General features: G+C 39.2%; 2 protein-coding genes across 2 annotated transcripts in view; one reads left to right on the forward strand and one right to left on the reverse strand.

Moving 5' to 3' along the window:
• Window positions 1–8,017, forward strand: part of TTBK2 (tau tubulin kinase 2) — a 65,049-nt gene extending 57,032 nt beyond the window's left edge. Inside the window, exons 13-14 of the mRNA XM_010580033.1 lie at window positions 5,287–6,557; window positions 7,549–8,017. Coding sequence (XP_010578335.1) covers window positions 5,287–6,557; window positions 7,549–8,017 — 1,740 coding nt within the window. The remainder of the gene's footprint in view (window positions 1–5,286; window positions 6,558–7,548) is intronic.
• Window positions 8,018–19,758: 11,741 nt separating this feature from the next.
• LOC104839730 overlaps window positions 19,759–20,915 on the reverse strand; it is a 2,718-nt gene continuing 1,561 nt past the window's right edge. The window contains exons 3-4 of the mRNA XM_010580188.1: window positions 20,765–20,913; window positions 19,759–20,417 (exon numbers count right to left, since the gene is read on the reverse strand). Of these exons, the coding sequence (XP_010578490.1) occupies window positions 19,759–20,417; window positions 20,765–20,913 (808 nt within the window). The remainder of the gene's footprint in view (window positions 20,418–20,764; window positions 20,914–20,915) is intronic.

A 20,915-nucleotide genomic window follows, 5' to 3' on the forward strand; every position in this document is an offset into this window, starting at 1 on the left:
TTAGAATGCCAAGTAGTATGATAATGGCTTATTAATGTGAGAAGTTACAAATAATGACAGGATTAGCTGAAGAACAGATCTGTACACTGTGTTTGTAAGAGGCCTGAAGTCCTGACAGCACTTGACATGCTTGCAAAAGTAGCAGACTGCGTGAGTGGAGAGAAGAAGCTATTGATGAGAGGTCAGATGTTTACCTGCTGGTATTGTACAATAATCCATATTCACACCTTTAGATCTTTCAGACTTAGAAACTTTGCAGACAAAAACTCAATATTTCACTCCTCTGCAATTTGCTCTATATGTTCATAGAGGATTTCATCCAAGCATATCACTTGCTATTGCAGCCTGTCAAAGGTTTAAAGGGAGGAAAGTTTGTCAAATGTCATAAAGGATGTCTAAGAGATATTGATGTTGTTGTTGTTGTTGTTTTGTTCTTTTTCCTTCTTAACATCCCACTGACCATCTTGTAAAGTTTATTGAAGAAAATGCAGTCTAATTTCTCGTCTCAGTCAAGTGCTAATTTGACAAATCAGAAAGGAATTAAGAAATTAATTAGGGAAGGCCAAAGGATTCAAGAACATGGTGGTAATAATTTCATTCAAATGTTTTGGAGTGAAAGGAGAACATCAAATTCATTGTTCCATATATTGTCTCAGCCATTTTCAGTAATCTGCTGTATCACATAACTTCTGTTGAAGTATGGGAATTGCAATAATCTGGTAGATAGTGTTATAAACTGATTATCATAGTGAGCTGAGAGGCAGCATTTTAAATTCTATTCCCCACATTTTTCTTCTTGGATGAATTGCCCATATCACATTGTAATCTTTGTTCCTCAGGTTCAGTGTTTTACAAAAACGACATGATTAGCCATAGAAATCTCGTAGGATAAGATTTTAACTAGTGGCAGAGAAAAGAAAGTATGAGGATTATTTATATTATGATGGATTTTTTTAATTTTACATATGAGGCCATGTATTGTTTGATTTGTAACTAGATATGTATTGAACAACCTTGAGATTTCCATCTCCCTGAATTAGACTAAATGATCATTTAAATTGGTGTATTTTGCATGTGTCAGGATCAGACCTCTTCAGACTCCTTGATGATGACTTCTGTCTTGCAAGGTTTCACAAACAAGAGAGTGAGAGACTATTTATGGGATTATTAAGGCTACATGTTTATATTTTTTTTTTTTTAAATTGTTTTAAGGGATTAAAAACTTCCTCCAGTCTTTTTACTTAAAATCCTGCGTAGTGTGAATCATGAAGTTATCTGTAGTGGCCAGCCTTGTAAAGAAGCTGATATTTTACTCAAAGAAATCTTACAAGGAGCCTTAGGAGGATTGTCTACAAGCCTCTTCCATTTCTTCAATAATTGACTATTACATCCAAGTTCTTCCAAATGAAAGCATTTGTATCCTTGCCCATGGCAGGGGGGTTGGAACTAGGTGATCTTTAAGGTCTCTTCCAACCCAAACCATTCCATGATTTAACAGGGTTCAGTTCTGTACAAGTTCAGTTTTCTCCTACACATTCCCAGATTTTATAAAAAATCAGCCATGCTCTTTTGTTTCTCTCTTAAAGCTGCACCAGAATTTGTAGCAATCCTTGCATGAAAGGCACTTCTGCATGATTACCCATTTAAATTTCTTGCACATATAGGTGAAATGTCAAGCCCAACAAGGATATAATTTAATTCTTGTGCTTTGAGAAGACTACTAAGAGGTTTATTGACCATCTGAGAAAACAAACTTTTGTTTGTTAGTGAGCACAAATCAAGAAAGTGATATATGTGTTCAAAAAGACATTTCTGAAACTGTGAACTACTCGGTAGTACTGAGTCTTTGATGATAGTCATCCAGTATCTTTTTCTTTCCTCCACTTGTTCAGTGTTTTTCTTTCACAAATAGCTCCTGCCTGTTCTACTGTAGGGTTATTCAACAAGCTTACTCTTCTATTTCTTGGGTGTAAGGGTTAAATCTGGGTTGGCCAAGATAGGCCTGAAAGACTAGGAAATTCTCTCCCCAGATGCGGCAAAGGATATGAAGTCTCTTGAAAAATGTAAGTAAATTTCAGATCAAAGTTGGTTTCACCTAACAGAGAATTGACATATGAGAGAGAGGTCACAAGGAAAAGAGTTTCCATATAAACATGTTTAAGCAAAGGAGGATTTAAATGCAATTGCAGCCCTTCTGGAAATATACCAAGAAGATAAATAACTTCCTAAAAGCAAATAATGAAGGTTGTCTTACCTCTGAAAATGGAGAGGACACCAGAACCATTCTATTCTAAGGGAAGCCATCCTTCTTCAGATATGTGGAAGACGACTCTGTTTTTTTGATTCACGGGTTATTTGAATTGGCAACCAGACTAGCTCATCAAGTGAAGAGTTTGGACAAGGAAATATTTTACCAGATTTCCTTACTTTGGAGACACCATCTGCAGCCCTGCAAAACCAGGTATTGAAACAAGCTGGAGACAGAGCTGAGTGGACAGCAAATGCCCAATTGATCTCTCCAAAATCTGAACTTGCTATTCCAAGGACAATATTGCATTAAAATTTCCTGAACCCACTTTTACCCAGCTTGTAATTGAGAATTTCTAAGAGATCTGATGATTTTTGTGTGACAGGCCAAAATATATTCCTCTGTCATATGAAAGCGAGTCCTTCAATGAATGATACCTGGAGATATGTTGCGTCAGAGCAACTTCCTAGAGATGTATGGAAACCTATGGAATAGCTGCCCTGTTTCCTGGACCTTTTTTCCTATTTTTTCTCCATTTTTAACCCTTTTCCTTTCTGTGCAGAGTTCTTGCTAAACTGTTTTTGTTTAACGCTCAAGATTTAGGCACTAATTGACCTAATTGTGGAAAAGTGCTTTTTAAAAAAGTTCTACTTCCTCTGTTCTTTCTTTAGCTGAACTGATGTGCTTGGATTCCCTCACAAGAAAGCTTTTGAAGTAAGAAGGACTTCTCTAACTCAAAAGGGAAGTAGTGTTTCTTTCAGAGGAAAGAACCCAGACTGAGAGTGAGAGGAGATGAGGAGGACTGTTTTGCCGAAACGAAGTAACTTCAGTTCGTTTCTCAATGTACCATTTTAATTCAGCAAACATGAAGGGACTGCATTGGCCCATACTTGAAAACAAATTCTTAGGGAGACAAAAAGTAGCCTCTTGCTGCAGGTCTCAGTGGTTTTTTCTGGGTTTTGTTTTTTGTTTGTTTGTTGGGGTTTTTTTCCCCCTATTTCAATAAAACTCAACTTGGGGAAGATGCTACAGACAGCTTGGGTCTACTTGGGAAAAACAAGAGTTCAATTATCTTACGTTTCTGCCCCCCCCCCGGTGAAAAATACCACTTTCTGGAGCCTAACAGCTAATCCTACTTATGAAACTAAGAAAATATTTTTCTCCAAATTTTATTCCAAATTTCTCAAAAAAACTGCATTAGGTACATTAGAGAGGTTCAGAATATATTTTATAGTGAAGAAATAATTTCTTTAACATGAACAATTGACACCTCTTTAATTCAGCTTTATGCCTGTGATTTGTGTTTCATGTTTTGTTCTAGTGAACCATTCATAATATCAGTTGAATGTTTGTGTTTCATGGAGGTAAATGTGCACCCATAATGATGGAAATTTTGTTATACAGGACTATGAAGAAAATGCAAAAAAAAAAAAAGAAATCAGCAAGAATTTCAATTAAGCTGTTATACTCTTATGGGAAATCTGAGTATACCTCCTTCACTGTCAGTTCCCATTTCTTATTTTGAAGAGTTGTTCTGTATTTGTAAAGTTTGAGTACACAGTATAAATTTGTATGGGTCCTGACAGATGAGCTTGTTTTCTACCACCCAGTAGTACCAATGTACTAGCTGTTGCAAAAGCCCATTAAGCTCAGCAGCATGTATAATTTCTGCAACGAGGTCAAGTGAAATCTGTCTTATAGCAGAATCCCAGCAACACTGGTAATAGGCTACCACTAGTTGTCTCTTCTACCATAAGTGCATCAGGAAAGACTCTGTCCAAACCCAGACTCCAGTCTTCCACTTTCTGTTGAGTACAAAAAACTCAAACTGTGTTAGATTCATGAGGCTAAAGAACACCAGAGAAAAAGGAGCTGAACTCTCAGTCCATATAGAGAAAGATGTAAGGGTAGCCCCTTGATTTTTTACTGTTTGTACCAGATGACTTAATCCAATATGTAGAAACCAGACTCTAGGACTCCTCTTCACATGAGAGTATGTTCCTCCCTTGGCCGTAGAGGTAAAACTCCTCTCACTTTTGTGTGTGCTCTCTCACCCTCTGACCTCATGACTCTTGCATTTCTGTCTGTGCAGTGGCCTGACATCAATGGGGAGGGGTAACTCCATTCTGGTTTTGTCCATACTTGATGGGAACTGGGGGAAGTGGGCTTATGTCCCTAGGTGGGGAGAGAAATGAGTGCAGGTTTCCCACTTTCTGGACATGTGCTCTAACAATTAAGCTATGTACTAGAGGCAGCACTCATCATAACCAACTGTTTTTCAAAGGGACTCCAACTCAGTACTATATATAGGTTTTAGGAGTGCTTTAAGCATACCTATTGGATTAGACCTGTTAGGGGATTTCGATGTGTGAATATTTAGTTTGTGAATCTCTTAATGGCCTTAGGTAAGGAGATAACCTGTCCTAACCAGGTTGCTTAGTTAAAATGAGGCATAAGCTTCTATAGGGAAGGTAATAGCTAAAATTTGGGTACTCAGGAAAGTTTTTCTGGACAAAAATGTAGGTATTATGGGTATGGATGTATTTAATTAGGTAAATAAAGTTTTTTATTAATTGTTCTGCCTAAATTAAAATTTAAGTCCATTCCTGAATCTGGAACTCACTGTGTTCTTTGTCTTCTGTACTTGTCTAAAAATATTGTTGTGTACTTGTTAAAGATTTTACGTTTATATACAACTTATTCAAAGAGTATTCAAACTAATGTAAAATAAATAAAAAGCCTACCTGTTAGGCTGGATCTCATTTCCAGGAGGGTTACTTGGTAACTGCAACATTTTCCACTGAGATTATGTTTGTTTTTACCTGTTACACATTTCTGTCTTGGCATGATAGAGTACCTTTTTTTCTAATTATCTAGATGTGAATTATGAAGTTAGGTATTATTTGAACAATGTGATTCATAGGAATCATTATGTAATGTATGTTGAAGACATGGAATGACAAATGCTATTGAAAGAATGTTGTCTGTGTAACATTCCTGAGTTTCTCACCTTTTCCTTCTCTAATTTTCCAATGCAGATAACGATACCCAGACCTTCAGTGGCATCCACACAGTCTGCTTCAGAGAGCTTTCATTATGGCCACCAGCTAGAGAAAAGAGAGCAGGATGTTCAGTCTATGGAACACACCATGGAACTTTCCTCTCCAAAGGGAAGTTTGCCAGGTTTGGGTGTGACAGAAGACACACTTCCAGCCAGTGCCAGCAGACCAGATTTGGTACTTAATATCAGCCAAGAGGTGCTTGACAGGGAAGGACTTGTCAAAGAACGTGTCAACGACCTGGACTGTGGCCAAAAGGACCTACCTGAACAACATAGTGGGACACAGGAAGAGAAAGAACTTGAAAATATTCCTGTAGAGGAGGCTGAGAAAGAAAGGCTTCCAGTGGTTTCTGAGGACGCCATTGAAATGCTAAGCAAAGAACAGAATTCTTTGCCAGGAAACTCAAAATCTGCAGAGGAAGAACCTCTAACAAATACTGAAGCTGCTGAAGAATCAAAGCCAAGGCCTGTCTGTTTGGTGCCAAATCAAGATGAGGTTCTGAAGTCGATAGCACCTAAAACATCAGAATTTTCTCCCTCACGACTTACCAACCCACATGCTAATAGACAGGCAAGCAAAATAGCACCAGTTCAGGAAAATGGTTTTCATTCTAATAAGGAAGAAGTCCATATCGAAGACTTGAAATGCCACCAGGTGGCTCTTACTACTTTTTTGCACCAGGAGGACAAAAAAGAGAAAAATGCTCCCAGAAACGGGGAGTTATTCCACTGCATTTCAGAAAATGAGAGTTCTCATCGATCTAAGAAGGACTTAGTTAAATCTCCTTTTGTATTCAGGCAGAGCCGAATCCCAGTGTTAGCACAAGAGATAGACTCAACATCGGAGTCCTCTTCTCCTGTTTCAGCAAAGGAAAAGCTTCTTCTAAAAAAGGCCCATCAGACAGACTTGGTCAGACTACTTATGGAGAAGAGACAGCTCAAATCTTTCCTTGGTGACCTCTCAAGTGCCTCTGATAAGTCACTGGAGGAAAAAATGGCTGCTGCTCCAGTACCATTTTCTGAGGATGATGTCTTATCCTCATTTTCTAGATTGACACTGGACTCTCATTTCAGCAAGCAGACAGAAGATAGCTCTTTATCTCCAAGTAGCCCTCAGTCCAGAAAAAGCAAGATTCCAAGGCCAGTGTCCTGGGCAACCACTGATCAAGTCACCAGTTCAAGTTCAGCTCAGTTCTTTCCTCGGCCACCACCAGGAAAACCGCCTACTAGACCTGGGGTAGAAGCTAGGTAATGCAGAGAAAATAGAAATAGGTTTTCAGGTTGAAAATGGATTTGAGCTAGACTGCAGTTACTGTGCAGCATGTAATCCTGTAGAAGTTCCATCCTTTAATTTTTAAAAAATGCTGGGCTTCAGTTCTCTGAGAAATCTTACATTTTTGAACGAATGAGGAGAGGCTGTTGCACAAGAATGAGCCTGCTTCATTGTTAAACCTTGTACATCAATAGATGTGTATTTTGAAACCTGTCAATCTATAACTAAATCTTTACACTTTTTTTTAAAGTGGGGTCACTGTTCTGGAATTGTTGGTTATTCACAAACCCAGAGGAATCAATAGGATCTGTCCTATCCAGCCCTTTGAAAATTAAACACTTCTTATTGTAGACATTTTAAGTATTTGGGTTTGGAGATTCCAGACATCAGTATTGACTTAGTTAGCTATGCTCAGATCATGACTAAGTAAAAACAACTAATTAAAGGAGGGCAGAGTGAATTCTAGAAGCCACTTTTGCCAATTCTGTATACAGACAACCATGATCTAGTTTCTTCAGCGCCTACATTACCAGGATAAGGAGAATTTTGATACAGTAATGTGAAATCCTCTGAAGGAAGTTGTGGTGTGCCTTGTCATTCCTTAAAATTATGTATAGGAGTGTATTGATGATGTGCAGGAATGGATGTACCCCTCCGAATCAGAGGCAATAAGCACTGCTCTTCAGTGTGCTTCTTCCAGCACCACCAGCAAATTTCAGTTATCCTGTAAACACTTAGGTTGTTTATGTGAGTAAGTTTATGCAAATATAAATACTGTGTTGATTTGAACAGCACAGAAGCCAAAACCTAGATCCAAACACCTCTACCTTATAGCGAGGTTCAGCTCCAGATGTCTGGTCTGCAATATAAGCTCATCCCTAGTTTCTAGTGGTACTGTGTTTCTTTCTATATGAACTTTAGTGAATAGATGGGAACAGAAATAATCTTTCTTTGTTTCTTCTTAAGGTTACGCAGGTACAGAGTCCTAGGGAGTAGCAGCTCGGACTCAGATCTTATCTCTCGTCTGGCTCAAATCCTACAGAATGGATCTCAAAGACCAAGGAGTTCTACCCAATGTAAGAGTCCAGGATCTCCACATAGTCCAAAAACACCACCCAAAAGCCCTGTCATCCCCCGACGCAGTCCCAGTGCCTCCCCTAGGAGCTCTTCTTTACCCCGTACTGCCAGTTCTTCTCCGTCCCGGGCTGGGAGACCCCATCATGATCAGAGGAGTTCCTCCCCACATCTTGGGAGGAGTAAATCACCTCCTAGCCATTCAGGCTCCTCATCTTCTAGGAGATCCTGCCAACAAGAGCACTGCTGCAACAAACCAAGCAAGAATGGTCTGAAAGGATCTGGCAGTTCCTTCCACCATTCCCCAAACACTAAGACTCCCACAGGAAAGAGCAAATCAACCACTAAGCTTAGCAGATAGGAACTGGGCCTTGACAGGTATAAAGCCTCCTCCTAAATCTGATGCATGTTGTGTCTGTGTACTGTGTATTTAAAAAAATAATCAAAAAAAGTATATTAAAAAAAACAGTGTTGAATCTGCGCTTTTTAAAGAAAGTAAGCATCATAAACTATTCATGAGAAAGCATACTGTGTAAATAAGTGGCCAGGCATTGCCTAAGAGCAGGCAGCAAGCAGATCCACAAGAGGGAAAGTAGAGGCCAGGATAAGAATGACTAGGTAGTCAAAGAGGTGCAATGAATTTAGAGTTGAAAATATCTCTACGGTGAGTGTTTTAAAAGGGTATTTATTTCTATGTTTTTAGTTTACCTAGCTAGAAGATTTGGCCTAATTATTTAAGGCCTTACATAGTGAAGGAGTATGTAAGAAAACCTGAAACGGTTATTCCCAAAATGATGTCACCACTTGGGAGATAAGTACTGCTCAAGCATGTCTTTGCAGTTTTAAAAAAGCACACAATTTAGAAGATGATGGTATTTCCACCTTGTAAGTCTCTTCTATTTTGAGCTGCATACATCTCTGAGTCACTCAGTGCTCATCTTGTCCCGTCTACCATGGCACAGATTTTTTACCTAAGGAAGGTACCTTGCCCCTTCTTCACACTGATGACATTTTAAAATTAATATTAACACTTGCCAAGGTATTTTTATAGCTATATTCTTACTCGTTTGGTACTGATTAGGATCCAAGAAGCTAATTCTCAGTTCTATCTCATACACTTCTTTGAGAGTCATAGTAGGGGTTCTTCAAACTGTGGTTGGTAGAATTTGGAAAAGCATTCCTGTCTAGGAAACGAGAGAAAGGAGATGTCTCCATTTCACTGAATGTTGCAGATTTACAATAAATTGCAATGTAAGTTAGAAAACAAGTTAGAAAACAGAAGCACTTTTTTTTCCCTTAACTGCAAAAAGAACCCTTGTTATTGCTAGCTTTTGGTTTTCCATTAGTTAGGGATCATTTAAACAATTGGTCTTACCATGCAGAGATGATTACCAACCAAGGTTTGCTTTTTTGGTCATTTGTTTTATAAAAACAGGAGAGATGAAACAGAGATGAGGAGATTGTCTACTTCATGAACTTGGTAGGTTATAGGTGACAGAAATATACTTGACACCAGTACAGAATCTGGGTAAGAATATTAGTCATCAAAGCAAAATACATAGAAAGCAATCTGAGGTACTTTTTTGTTGGATTCTTTTAATTCTTTTGCCCAGTTTTTTTTTTGGTAGCCAAGCTTCGTTGTCTGTGAGTAAAGCCCATGGTGTCCAATTCCTCTAATTTTGTTTGGTAGTTACTTAATAATCTCTTGTGCTCTACAGGATCTCTGTAGGGAGCATGACAGTACAGCACCTTTTGGTATATTCAGAAGAGAATAGTGGGTCGGAATAGTAACACCCAAGAACGCAAGCCTGAGAAAGATGCAGCCAGCTCTCCCTAATTATCCCTGTTGTGGGAACGCTGGATGTGTAGGAGACTTGTCAGTTACTGATCTGCTTGCTGTAGTCATACGCCTCTTCAGCCAGCATCTGTGCTTTTTTATTTAATCTCTGCCAAATGAATACCTTTGGATTAAAAAGGGAATATTTTGTCTCTGAGCTAACACATTCTAATGCTGCATTAAAGCTGCCCTGGAGCTGCACTGAATTTCACTTGCTTTGTCAGACTATGTTGATTTTTTTTTTTTTCCCTTACTATGAATATGTATATTGTTTCCCATACGTAATGTAGCACAGTGTGGAACCTTAATTTCATTCAGGTTTCAAGCACTACAGATGAATGCAATAGGTAGGGTATACCTGCTTTTTCTGAAGAAACTGTACCATTGGAAAGTCCTATTCCTTTGTATTATATTGTATAATAGGGGCTATACCAATAATTGCATGTCCTCATGGTAAATTATATAATATAAATATTTATATATATATATATATACACATATATGTACATGCTTATATAAACTCATTCTTTCTCATTTTTCATTTGTAATTTATGGACCACAGATAATACAGTTCCCTTTCTGTTAGTTCCTGAATACTTTTGGCACTACATCTTCTATTTCCCCCCCAAAATTTCTGGAATGCACAAATTCTAATAGCCTTTGTACCTTGATACAAGATTGAAGGACTGCTGATTTCTCAACCAGCCAATGTTTTGTCTTACAGCTTGCTTTTTTTCCTTATAATTTTGTGTGTCCATTTGCATAGGGAACAAGAACAGAGACTCAAAGGTATTATTATTTTTTATTACAAATAGGGCTTGTGGTTATTCATTTTTATTTCATAATGTGAATTCTTAATTGTTATGAATACTTGTCATATAGGAGCAGTGACAGTCAATGAATATCTAACAGATGATTGTGTCAACAACAAATTCCATCTTTTCCTTCCTGTTTTCCTCATGTTTCCCTACAGTACACCATAAAGAAAATTTGGTCCCATTGTGGTATTTTTGCCCTGGGCACTGCTGGAATTATTTGCTGAGGTGGTGTGGCAGCCTGTGGTTATTTTTCCTCCCCTCCTCCTTATTTCTGAAAACCATTTATTATGGTCTTGTAAGCTCATTCCTACATTAACATGGTCAGTTTTAATAGGTACCAGCTTTATGCATCCTTGCCTGAATGCTGAAGTTGAGGTGTTTATATTTTCTCTCCAGTGTAGCAGGATCCAGAAACAGGTAATTGCTTTGCAGGTGAGAAAGAATATTACACCTAAGGATTTTTTTATGCTGTCTTCAAAGTACAGATTTGTCCGTTGTTACACATTACTATGTAAAATAAATCAATGCTGTAGAAATTCACTTGTACTTGAACTACTTGCCAATGTAAAAATAGTAAACTATGCCAAAACGGAGAAAGAGATATCAGTCATGATTGATGACCCAGGCTTCTTTCAGTGCAGAAAAAGGTAAAAGGACTGTATATCCCCAGCTGCTTTTTGCTGTGGATTCAACAGGATCTAGTGAGAAAATCATGAAGATCTGAATGGAGGAGTGATTGTGAATAACTTATCTTGAATTACCCGCTCTTCTGGAGTTTTTTATTGCTTGATACCCTCCCTGCAAAAGTTTACAGAATTGCTTACTATAGTCTAATGTAGCAGTTAGTTAATGTAGTTAGGTAATGGTCAGCTGGTCAGCTCATACATAAATATTAGCTTAGTATTTCTAGAGGGCCTGTATAATCATCAAGAACTGAGTAAGCTTCAATATTTGAATATGCAACTGACTCTGCATAAAAACACCAACGTACATGTGTGTGGCCCTTGTGCAGAGTGAATGAATGGTTTACAGAGGGTTATCTGCAAAAAATTTTCAGGGACGGTGAAGATTTTTCTCCATTGTACAAACCGGTTGCAGTTATTCTGCATAGCACACTGCAGCTTACCCAGGGATTTTAGCTGGGAAACAATGTAATTCAAGGAGCTGTTGCTTTGTCCTCTTCAAGCCTCCGTTTCTTTGGAGGGCAGTGCAATGGAGCCATGACATGTAGCAGATGCAGATGCCGCACACGTGTTTCCTCTTTATGGTGTTTCCTGTGTTGTGGCTGGCACTTTGGAGCATTTTTTTAGAGAAATTGAGGCATGAAGCCTTTAAACTAAAATAGAACTTGAAAAGACTGAACATTTTACACAAACTTTTGTGCTGCAATAGTGCATGGTATAATCTATGTTGCAACCTCAACAATCTATATTAATATTAATAAACCTCATTATTAATTACAAATGCCGATTACTAATTAAGTAAAATACTGTTAAAAGTAGTAGAAGGTGTAATACTGTAGAGCAACACTGGCAAGTTGTATGATGCTAGGCACCTGTCTACTGCTTAGGCAAGATCGGTAAGCATAGAAAATTCACTGCTCAAAGGCAGGAGCAATATGAGGTCTTAACTGCTAGTTATATACCATTATTCAGGAGGCAAACCCCTGGGGAGTGACTCGGGGTGTTCATTATAGGCACCAGCCACATCCTGTCTTGGGAAATCTGGACATATTCTTGCCTTGAAGTCTGCATGTTTGAGATCAAGCTTTCTCGCATACCTCACTAAACAGTCTTGATGTAAAGGGGAGGATCTGGTCCTATATATTTAAAAATAGCTTGAAATATTTTACATCTGAAAAAGACTTGCAAGAGCTCTATCATTTACAATTTGTAGTATTATGGTATTAACTATAGCTGGGAAAACACACAATTTTGATTTTATATATATAAATAGGCATTTGTACATAAGTGTATCTATATATACACTATATAGATAGTGTATATTATATAGAAACATGTATACATACATACATATGTGTGTATATACATATAGATAGGAACAGTTTCAGCTATTGCATCCTGTTCACTGGAATTCATTTGCCAGAGTGAACCAAGGCCTGTTTTGCTTTGATTTGCTCTGATCTCCTCTTCATCTACCATAATTTTGCTATGCCCTGATTCTGATTCTATGTCTTTTCCATATTACAAGGCCTGATCCTATAGTCCTACTTGGGCAAAACTCCCGTAAGTCCTTCTTACTGCAGTAACTTTTAGGCAATGGTTGACTATAATGCTTCTAAAAAAATATTTTCTTTTTCTTTTTGATGAGAATGTAGACAAAGCCAGACTTACAGTACAAACTCTTTCCTGTAAACAGAATTTTTCCATAATGAATTGGACAATTTTGTGGAACACCAAGAGGCATAAATTCTGATAAGAAGTGATTATTCCAATTTCTTAAAAGGGTCTAATGGCAAACTAGGGATATGTGCCTCCAATTTTTATATATATGTTTAATGAGAGAGGAATCTTCTGAAAAGGAATAGGAGAAAAAAAGAGAGCTCAAACTCAAATTGGTTTCTCATTATAGGCCTATAATATATTCATCTTAATTTTTTCCATGCAGGACTGATCCTGTGAGGTGACGAGAGCCATGCCTGTCTTCTCAATTCCAGTGAGCAAGGGGCTGCTTAGGTGTCTTTTGTTAACACCGTGATTCCCTATGGCATGTTCTCTGTATCCTTTTCCACTGCAAGGAGTGGTCAGAGAACGGTCAGCTATATTATATAAATAAAAGTCTTGACGATTATCCATGATTCCTTTCTTCATCTGGTAAAAGCTTTGGATGCTCATTCCTATGTTTGAGACTTGTGGAACAGTGCAAAATATTTTTATTCTTTTTTTTTTTAGCTAACCTAGTAGGCAGTGAACTGAAGGGTTTTGTTTGCTGTTTTGCTTTTGGCTCAAATGTCATTGGTTGCAATTACTGCAATTTTCAGTAACTGGTAACGCTGGCAAAAGGAAGTGAGGTTCAGTGTTTTGACTACATGCAACACGTAAGCATAGGTCTTACATTTCTTAGCTAATACATGCAAATTGCATAAACACGCACCTCACACAAGAATACCTCAGCTCTCTGCTTGAAGCCAGTCTTCCCTACACACAACATTTGTAAAAGAGAGATGATATAAAAGTCAGCCTGGATTGTGTAATAATTGTCTGGAATTATCTTAAGATAATGTCAAATGCCAAAAAGTTTTATCACTCATTTCCCTGTGGTTTAAATAATCAGGCTTTTAAATATTAACCTTTGAGGTGTTCGTTTTTTAAGGAAAAATGCATAGGAGTGTATTGTTTTGAAGTTTAATGTGTTAACTTGATGATTACTCCAGCCATCCAGCTTTGAACACGTAGGCTGATTTTACTCTCCATTGTTGGTAACACATTCTCTCTTAACAGTAATAGTGACAAACCCAAATGTTAGCACATCATTGATGTATTTTGCTTCTGTTTCTCCTCTACACGAAGAGCTTGGACCCTTGGGAATTCTTGCTGTTCTTGTGCAGGTGAAACTTTCATTAAAATCAGTATAGGGTCTTGTTTTGTTGAGGATTTTTACCCTGTTTAGGGACTAAAGGAATAAACTCGATAAATGTCATATTTGCAGTTGCTGTATTTTAAATTGGAAAATGCTTATTTTTTTAACTACTATTATGACATGACATGCCTTTTGATCTCTACTTTTCTGTAACAATTACTGCTGAGAGACAGCTTTGGCCAGGACTACAAAGTGGTTTCTTCTAAAACAATACCACAAGTGGGTTACTCGTATGACGCCCTGAGCGTCCACAACTGTCTGTGGGAATTCAGCTGGAATTAATTTGAGTTACAGATGTTTTGTTTCCTTTTGAGATCACTTGATCTTTGACCTAACTTTTATATAAAGGAGCTGTAATAACAGCAGACCAGCTTGCTCCAAAAGATACAGTGAATTAGTTCGGTCTGCCTGGCTTCAAATCCTTTTAAACCGGTATCTGCTGCCTGGCAGGCAAGGTCATAAAGGTTTGACACAAGGTGAGGTGGGATTTTGGGGGCTATTTCACATCTTTTTCCTCTGACTGGAGATCTGGATTGGTTACCTAGCAGCCTTCTCTGCATCCTCTTTACATTCCTTGGCTAGAAAGCAAGATTTGAAATTCTTCCCCAGCTTCTAACTTTCTTTCTATAGGCTCAGCCCAGAGGTGAGTTGCAGTGCTTGTGCTAAGAGATGTCAATTTTCAAATGCTTTCCTATGAATATCCAAACTAGTAAATTTAAGGAAATCACCAGCAATGCCTTCAGACAAGTACTGACTTTTTGTAGCTGCCAGCCAATGGCTGCTAATCTAAAATCTCTGGGCAATACCACAAAGAATGAAATCTGTGTATTAATTAAAAATACAATGTTGTCACCCCATGAGAAATTAAGTAGTCAATAGTAAAATCTGCAGCATGATTAAATTACGTGGAATGCAGTTCCAAGATTGTTTGTTACCATTAAGGAAGACAAACGTTGAGTCCTTCAAATTCTCTTGCTCAGTAGTTGCAGTTCTCTTCCACTCCTTGGAAATCTTCTAAGCCATTCTTTTCCTTTTAATTTTGCTCAGGCACCCAAGAACATAAAGAGTTAATGCCCTTGTAATGGTCATTTGTACATAAAGTTGTAATTATTTATTTTCTCATTTGTACCATATCAAGGCTTTGTACAATGTTTTAAGTTTTGTTTTCAAATTATTTTGTATTTTATTTTTATAAACTGGTTCTAAATAAAATACTCATTCAGCATGCAAAACTTCAGTTCTTGATTGTGTTTGTATAATGATGTAATTATTTATAAAGCTTCAGCTGAATTTTTTTCAGTATTTTTTTATTGTTGTAACCCTGTACTTTAAATGGAGAAAGTGCTTTGACAGTGATTTATTTTTTCTGTTACAAGAAAGCAAAAAGCAAGTGTCTGTTGGTACTACTGTAATATGAGTCAGATGCTCATGTTGCAAGTCAGAATGATTGGATCAATGGAAGTTTTACTGATTTAGTACGTTCATGTGTTATATATTAATAAGAATAGAAGAACTCAACCAGAACTCCTCAGAAACCTCCCTTTCTACTTGCTCTTGCTCTTATCCATGCTGTCTGTATTCAGCCAAACAATAAATGATTGCCACAGCCAGATCAGATCAATTTTAGTAACAATATGGTGGATTCCAACCTTGTCATTCTGAGAAGCCAGCTGCTGCTGCTTTTTTTTTTTCCCCCTTAAAAATTATAATTTCTTATTTAGTCAGAGGCCACTGTACTTGATTTCTTTGGAAGCGATCAGCTGTCTGGATGTAGTCACTGAGCTTTTACAGCCTCTTGAGGAGACCTGTCATCTTCTGTACAATACACTTCAGTGGCAGATAGCAGAGAAATAAATAAATGGAAGTTGTTACTCAATCTGAGCAGTTTATGCTATGGAAATGCAGTGTTAAGCTACCAGTTGCTCTAGTTTCCTCCAAAATCCTTTCATTTCTCTTTCTAGTAAAACTAGCTAAAAGTAGAGTATCATATCATCACAATTTTTATTTGCGGTTTATGTGCCTACATGTCTTAGTCCTTGTATGCTGTGGAAAATACTGCCTGCTCTTTATGCAGCAGAACAAGGTTTTTAGGGAAGTCCAGAAGAATTGGAGAAAATTCCCTGGATCTCTTTCTTGGCAGTATCACTGTTATGCCTTGTATGTAAGGCAAATTAAAAGCCAGCTCTGCCCTTGTTCAAATCATTGGCAGTATTTTCATCAAGCTTCGTGACCAGGTCATTAGCTCTTGTCATTTATATAAATAGCCCGAATGGCTTCACACGACAGGAAACAAATTGGGAATTCATTTACTCAGTAACATTCCAAGAAAATGATGTTTCATCTTCTGTTAAGAACAGCCAGAAATTTAATGGCATGCTTCTGGATGGTATGTGCTTTTGGTGCTCCCAACAGAACCATCATTTGATCACAGAAAGGGTGCATAAAGAAATAGCAAGCCACCTCTATTAATTTGAAGATGAAAATAACAAATTTGCACACTCTGTACTGGTGACAAGTAGCTCAGCATCTTTCCTTGTTTAAAACATTATGTAAATCCGGATCATACCAGAAATGGAAGAGTGGTTTTGATCTGGCTCCAGTATATGTTAGCGGTATAACTGACAGACTGTGGGGAAGAAGCAAGATTGGAACAAAGATGCTGTGGCAGACCGATGTTGAGGTCTGGTGGTTGTCTGGCCACTGAAGTGTCTTTCAGCATTGCCTGGCTTGTCATCTTCATTCATACAGGAGATCCAATCTGCCCACTCTGCTTTTAGGATCTTTGGGAAGCTGTGCTTCCCTGCACTTGTACTGTAGCTGCCTCTCATTTAAATTTGTACTCGAACATGAGGAAGCTATGTAGCACACACAAGTCAGCTCTGCCTATGTTGGGGCCCGAAAGGAGTTGTTTAGGATGGCCTCCCTCCTCTTGGGACCAACAATCAAGTTCGTGATACCCCTGGACTGAATTAAGGTGAAACGACACCAGCCAACCAGTTTAACAATTTATTAATACAAAATACAAGGCATGAGGTTAGATGCAATAACTCAATGGCAACTACTTGTTTGACTAGTTGAGTTGTCCAGTTAAGTCCCCTGCCACATGTCTTTCACAACCTGATAAAGAGAGGAGGAGAGAGAGGGACAGAGACAGACAAAGAAGATATCGCCACCCACGGATCTAGCGCCATCCTGTTGGTCCTCTTGATTATTGGTGTCTTGGTGGTGGGGGGCCCCCCCAGCTCCTGATGGTACCATTTTATACAGTCCGAGTCAAGGCAACGGCATGTTTGCCACTTGGACTTTGGTACCCACATGATGATCGTGTGATGTCTCCAGTCCGCTGCACGTGCAGATGTGTTCTTAGGGGGTTGTCAGTTGTCGGGTGCCCCCACTAAGTGTCGTGACTGCCAGTCGATCTTTCATTGTGCCTGCACCGTAGAGATCGTGCCAGGGATTGCACCAGGCTGTGGGTTCTTATCGTCTTGTGGTTTCTTCTGTACCAAGAAACGTTTAAGACAATGCTGTAGTAAGCGAAATTCAAGAATTAACAACTGGAGAAGGAACTGAAACATTGCAAGAAAGTCAGACAGGTAAGAATTGGCTGTTGCAACCTGGACAAGCTCAAACTGCTGCCCAAGAGGACCAGGGAAACTTTAGATCATGTTTTGCTAATCTACCTGGAATGTCATGGTAGCATTAATTGGCTTCTTTGTCCATGAGAACAAAATAGAAATTGAAGGGTACCTTCTTCAGTTACAGAAAACACTGCTCGAGAGAGCCCATCTGTACTAATGGGGGAGAAATAATGCTTCCAACCAGTTAGTTTGGAAAGCTTTTAACAACATAGACTCAAAAATCAGATTTAGTATTAGTCCTTTCCCCATTTTTAAAACCAGCAATTTATGAATACGGTAGTGATACCTGTCACCCACACCATCTCCTTTTGTTACGGTAAACCTGAAAATGAGAACCTCCTCTTCTTCAAAGCATTAATCCCGATTAGCAATGTGCTGTACATGCTTATGTGTTAATTTTGTGAGATATTTCCATGTTTTACTCTATCTATGATGCTGAAGGGAAACACTTGATAGCAACGTTGACTAGTTCACGTTTTATTAGGTGGCAGCTGTCAGTTTTTGAGGCGTGTGTGTGTGATTGGTACACCGTAATGGTGTAAGGGCAGAAGTAGAAGAAAGTACTTAAAAGTACATTTTCATATGGTATAGTGCTCTGCCAAAGCTGACTGCAAAAATGACGTATCTTACCCTATGGTTACACGTTCTTAATGCTGCTAGGAGAGGGACAATTGCACTGCCATTTTCTACGTCATTTGTATTTGCGGAATTCTTGCAGCGGGAATGCTTGTGCAAAATGACTGGAAAACTAGAGGCAGCTAGTCATTGCTATAGGCCAAATTTATCTGTAGAATTTTAATATCAGTGATAAATGCTTAAGAAGAGGACGTGCATGATTTTTCAGGTCATCGGATAAAATTGCAGGTGAGAGGGTTTTTATTTTCCCTCCAGTAAGGACACTGGACGTATGAACACAGCACCGCTGCTAGTTTTGAACTGTGCAAAGTAAAGCAATTCTAATGTATAAGCCTTAGACATACCAGCCTTAAACACATCTTAAGACTAGTGCCAGTGACAATAGTTTTCTCCTATCTGAATGTGAAAAGGAGATTTTTCTTTTTCACGTTAGTATAAAATGATTCCTTTGTGCTTGTTTCCGAGTTGACACTTAACAGGTTATTTTTTGCTCCAACTCCACTTTCTTCTTCCTTGGATATATAGTCAAGAGAATGGAAGATTTTATTAATCTCTCTGATTGATAGGTGAAAATGAAAGCTTCATAAACTATGCAGGAGCATTTGTTCTGCCTGGAGCAAAGTCAGCCCCTGCCTCCTGCAATTTATTTAACAGCAAATCTAATTTCTGTTTCATGTAAAACAATACGGAAACTTTTTTGCTCTCTGTATTTCAAATGTTGTAGTATTGATTCCAGAAGGCTTGCAAAATCTGTTGGAAGATACGGCCTGCTTATAAACCATATGGGGAAAAATTATTCCATGTCAAAACCAGGCATTGCTCATCAATTACTATTTTTTGCTGTATTTCTCTGCTTTAGTCATGTGACAAGAAAGAGCCTACCCTGCTAGTCCAGTAAAACAAAATGCCTTTGAGGAAAAGGTGCATTTGACAAGCTGGGAATGAACAAGAGCCAGGTGGAGCAATGCTGTGTGAATTCTGAGGAGTACATTCATGAATCAACAGCTCAGTCCTAAACCATTTGTAGAGTTAAGCAGGTATGTCAAACTCTTCCTGCGATGCCTTGCACAGCTCAGACTTGCTTAAAAAAACAACAACCAAGCAAACACCCCCAACACTATAATCAGAAAAAGCAAGTACTTAAAAAAACCAACTACTTCTGACGTCTGTTTAATCAAAAAACTGCGCAACTCGTGCAAGACAGCTCCTGCTGGTCACCAACGATAACGTTACTTTTTTACCCAACTCTCATGCCTTTTATTTTTCAAAAGGTCACATAAAACAAAGGATGATACAGACAAGAGTCTTAGTCAAAATAAATCTGTTTTTTTGTTTGTTTGTTTGTTTTTAAGAGAGTAAGAGGATAAAGAGAACGGAAGAAAATTATTAGCCAACTGCAACAGAGTTAACCAACAGGAGACTGGTAATTAGTGTTTAATGCCACCTATTGCGAAATGTTTCCCACTGGGAAAAATGTGGGAGGCAAGTCCACTTTGCTCCTTTGAAGTCACAAGCCGGAGCAGAACATACAACAGCACCTAACACCACAGTCACTTTACATATATTCAAGTTTTCACACATCTGCAAAGCAGAAGTAGTAGCAGCCATTTGGATGTTCTTTCTTAATGGTTCTCAGGGGGGGCCTAGGAAATTCAGAAGGACCTGGTTCTTGTGACATGGAGCTGGAGCTGCAGCTGCTGCTTCTGCTGCTGCTTCCAGCCACCTGCGTTCTACCTCTGTCCTCAGCGGGGGAGACCTGGGGGGAACCTGGGCTCAGGTACCCAGCTGTGGTCTGAGTAGAGGTGGTGGCATACGTGGTCGGGCCAGTGTTGTTTTTCACGTAGACGTTTTTGATGGCAACAAGTGTATGCGCCATGATGCTGAGGCTGTTACTCAGCTCTTGCATGCCTTGCTGCAGCAGCCGAAGGTTGTGGTTGACACTGTCAAAGCCAGACTGGATCACCTGCATCTGGGTCTGCTGAATCTGCACGAGATCCTCTTCAGTTATTTCGTTTTGGTCTGCCTGGGACCTGCCTTTTGTTTTGGCTTTTACTTTCCCAGAGGAACCACCGCCCGATGTCCCCAGAAAAGGTAGTTGTTCTTGGCTAGGTGGAACCACTGCCATGTCCTCAGAGCTTTCTTCTGGCTCTACCACCTTCACTACTATTTCTTCTTTGAGGTTCATCTTCTCAAGACCGGATTGATGAGATGGGCCGGGATTGTCATTAAACCCTAGAGGTGATGGGGGGAGAGGAAAAGCAAAGGAGAGTCAGTGAGAAACCTCATGACCTTAGTGGTCAGCGAAACGTGCGCTCGTCCACTAAGGGCTAACCTTAGTCCTTGAGCCAAGACTCTACAACTCGCGCTGCGTTACCCCTTGGTGCTTTAAGAATGCACATTACCTCGACAGGTGGGAAGAAAACCCCGGAGGCGCATTCACCAGTTAAGAATATATTTACACACTACGGATCCCTCACCGGCCCCACCACAGAAGCCGGGTTTTAGGTTCCCAGAGACAGAGGTCCTTGCAAGCTCATTTCACGCTCCACCCTGCGCGCGGTCACCGGTAACGGCATTACCGAAACGCTGTGACTGCAAGGAACCCCTTGGTATGGAAGGCGGTCGTTTCCGCGCACTGAGGCGATCTCTCCCTGGTACAGACGAAGTGACGAACTCGCAGCGCTTTGCACTGACCGCCCAGGACTGCGCGCTGGCACGGCTTTTCGCGCT

This window comes from Haliaeetus leucocephalus, unplaced genomic scaffold, assembly GCF_000737465.1.
Source record: "Haliaeetus leucocephalus isolate CR32 unplaced genomic scaffold, Haliaeetus_leucocephalus-4.0 Scaffold696, whole genome shotgun sequence".
Taxonomy (NCBI): Eukaryota; Metazoa; Chordata; class Aves; order Accipitriformes; family Accipitridae; genus Haliaeetus; species Haliaeetus leucocephalus.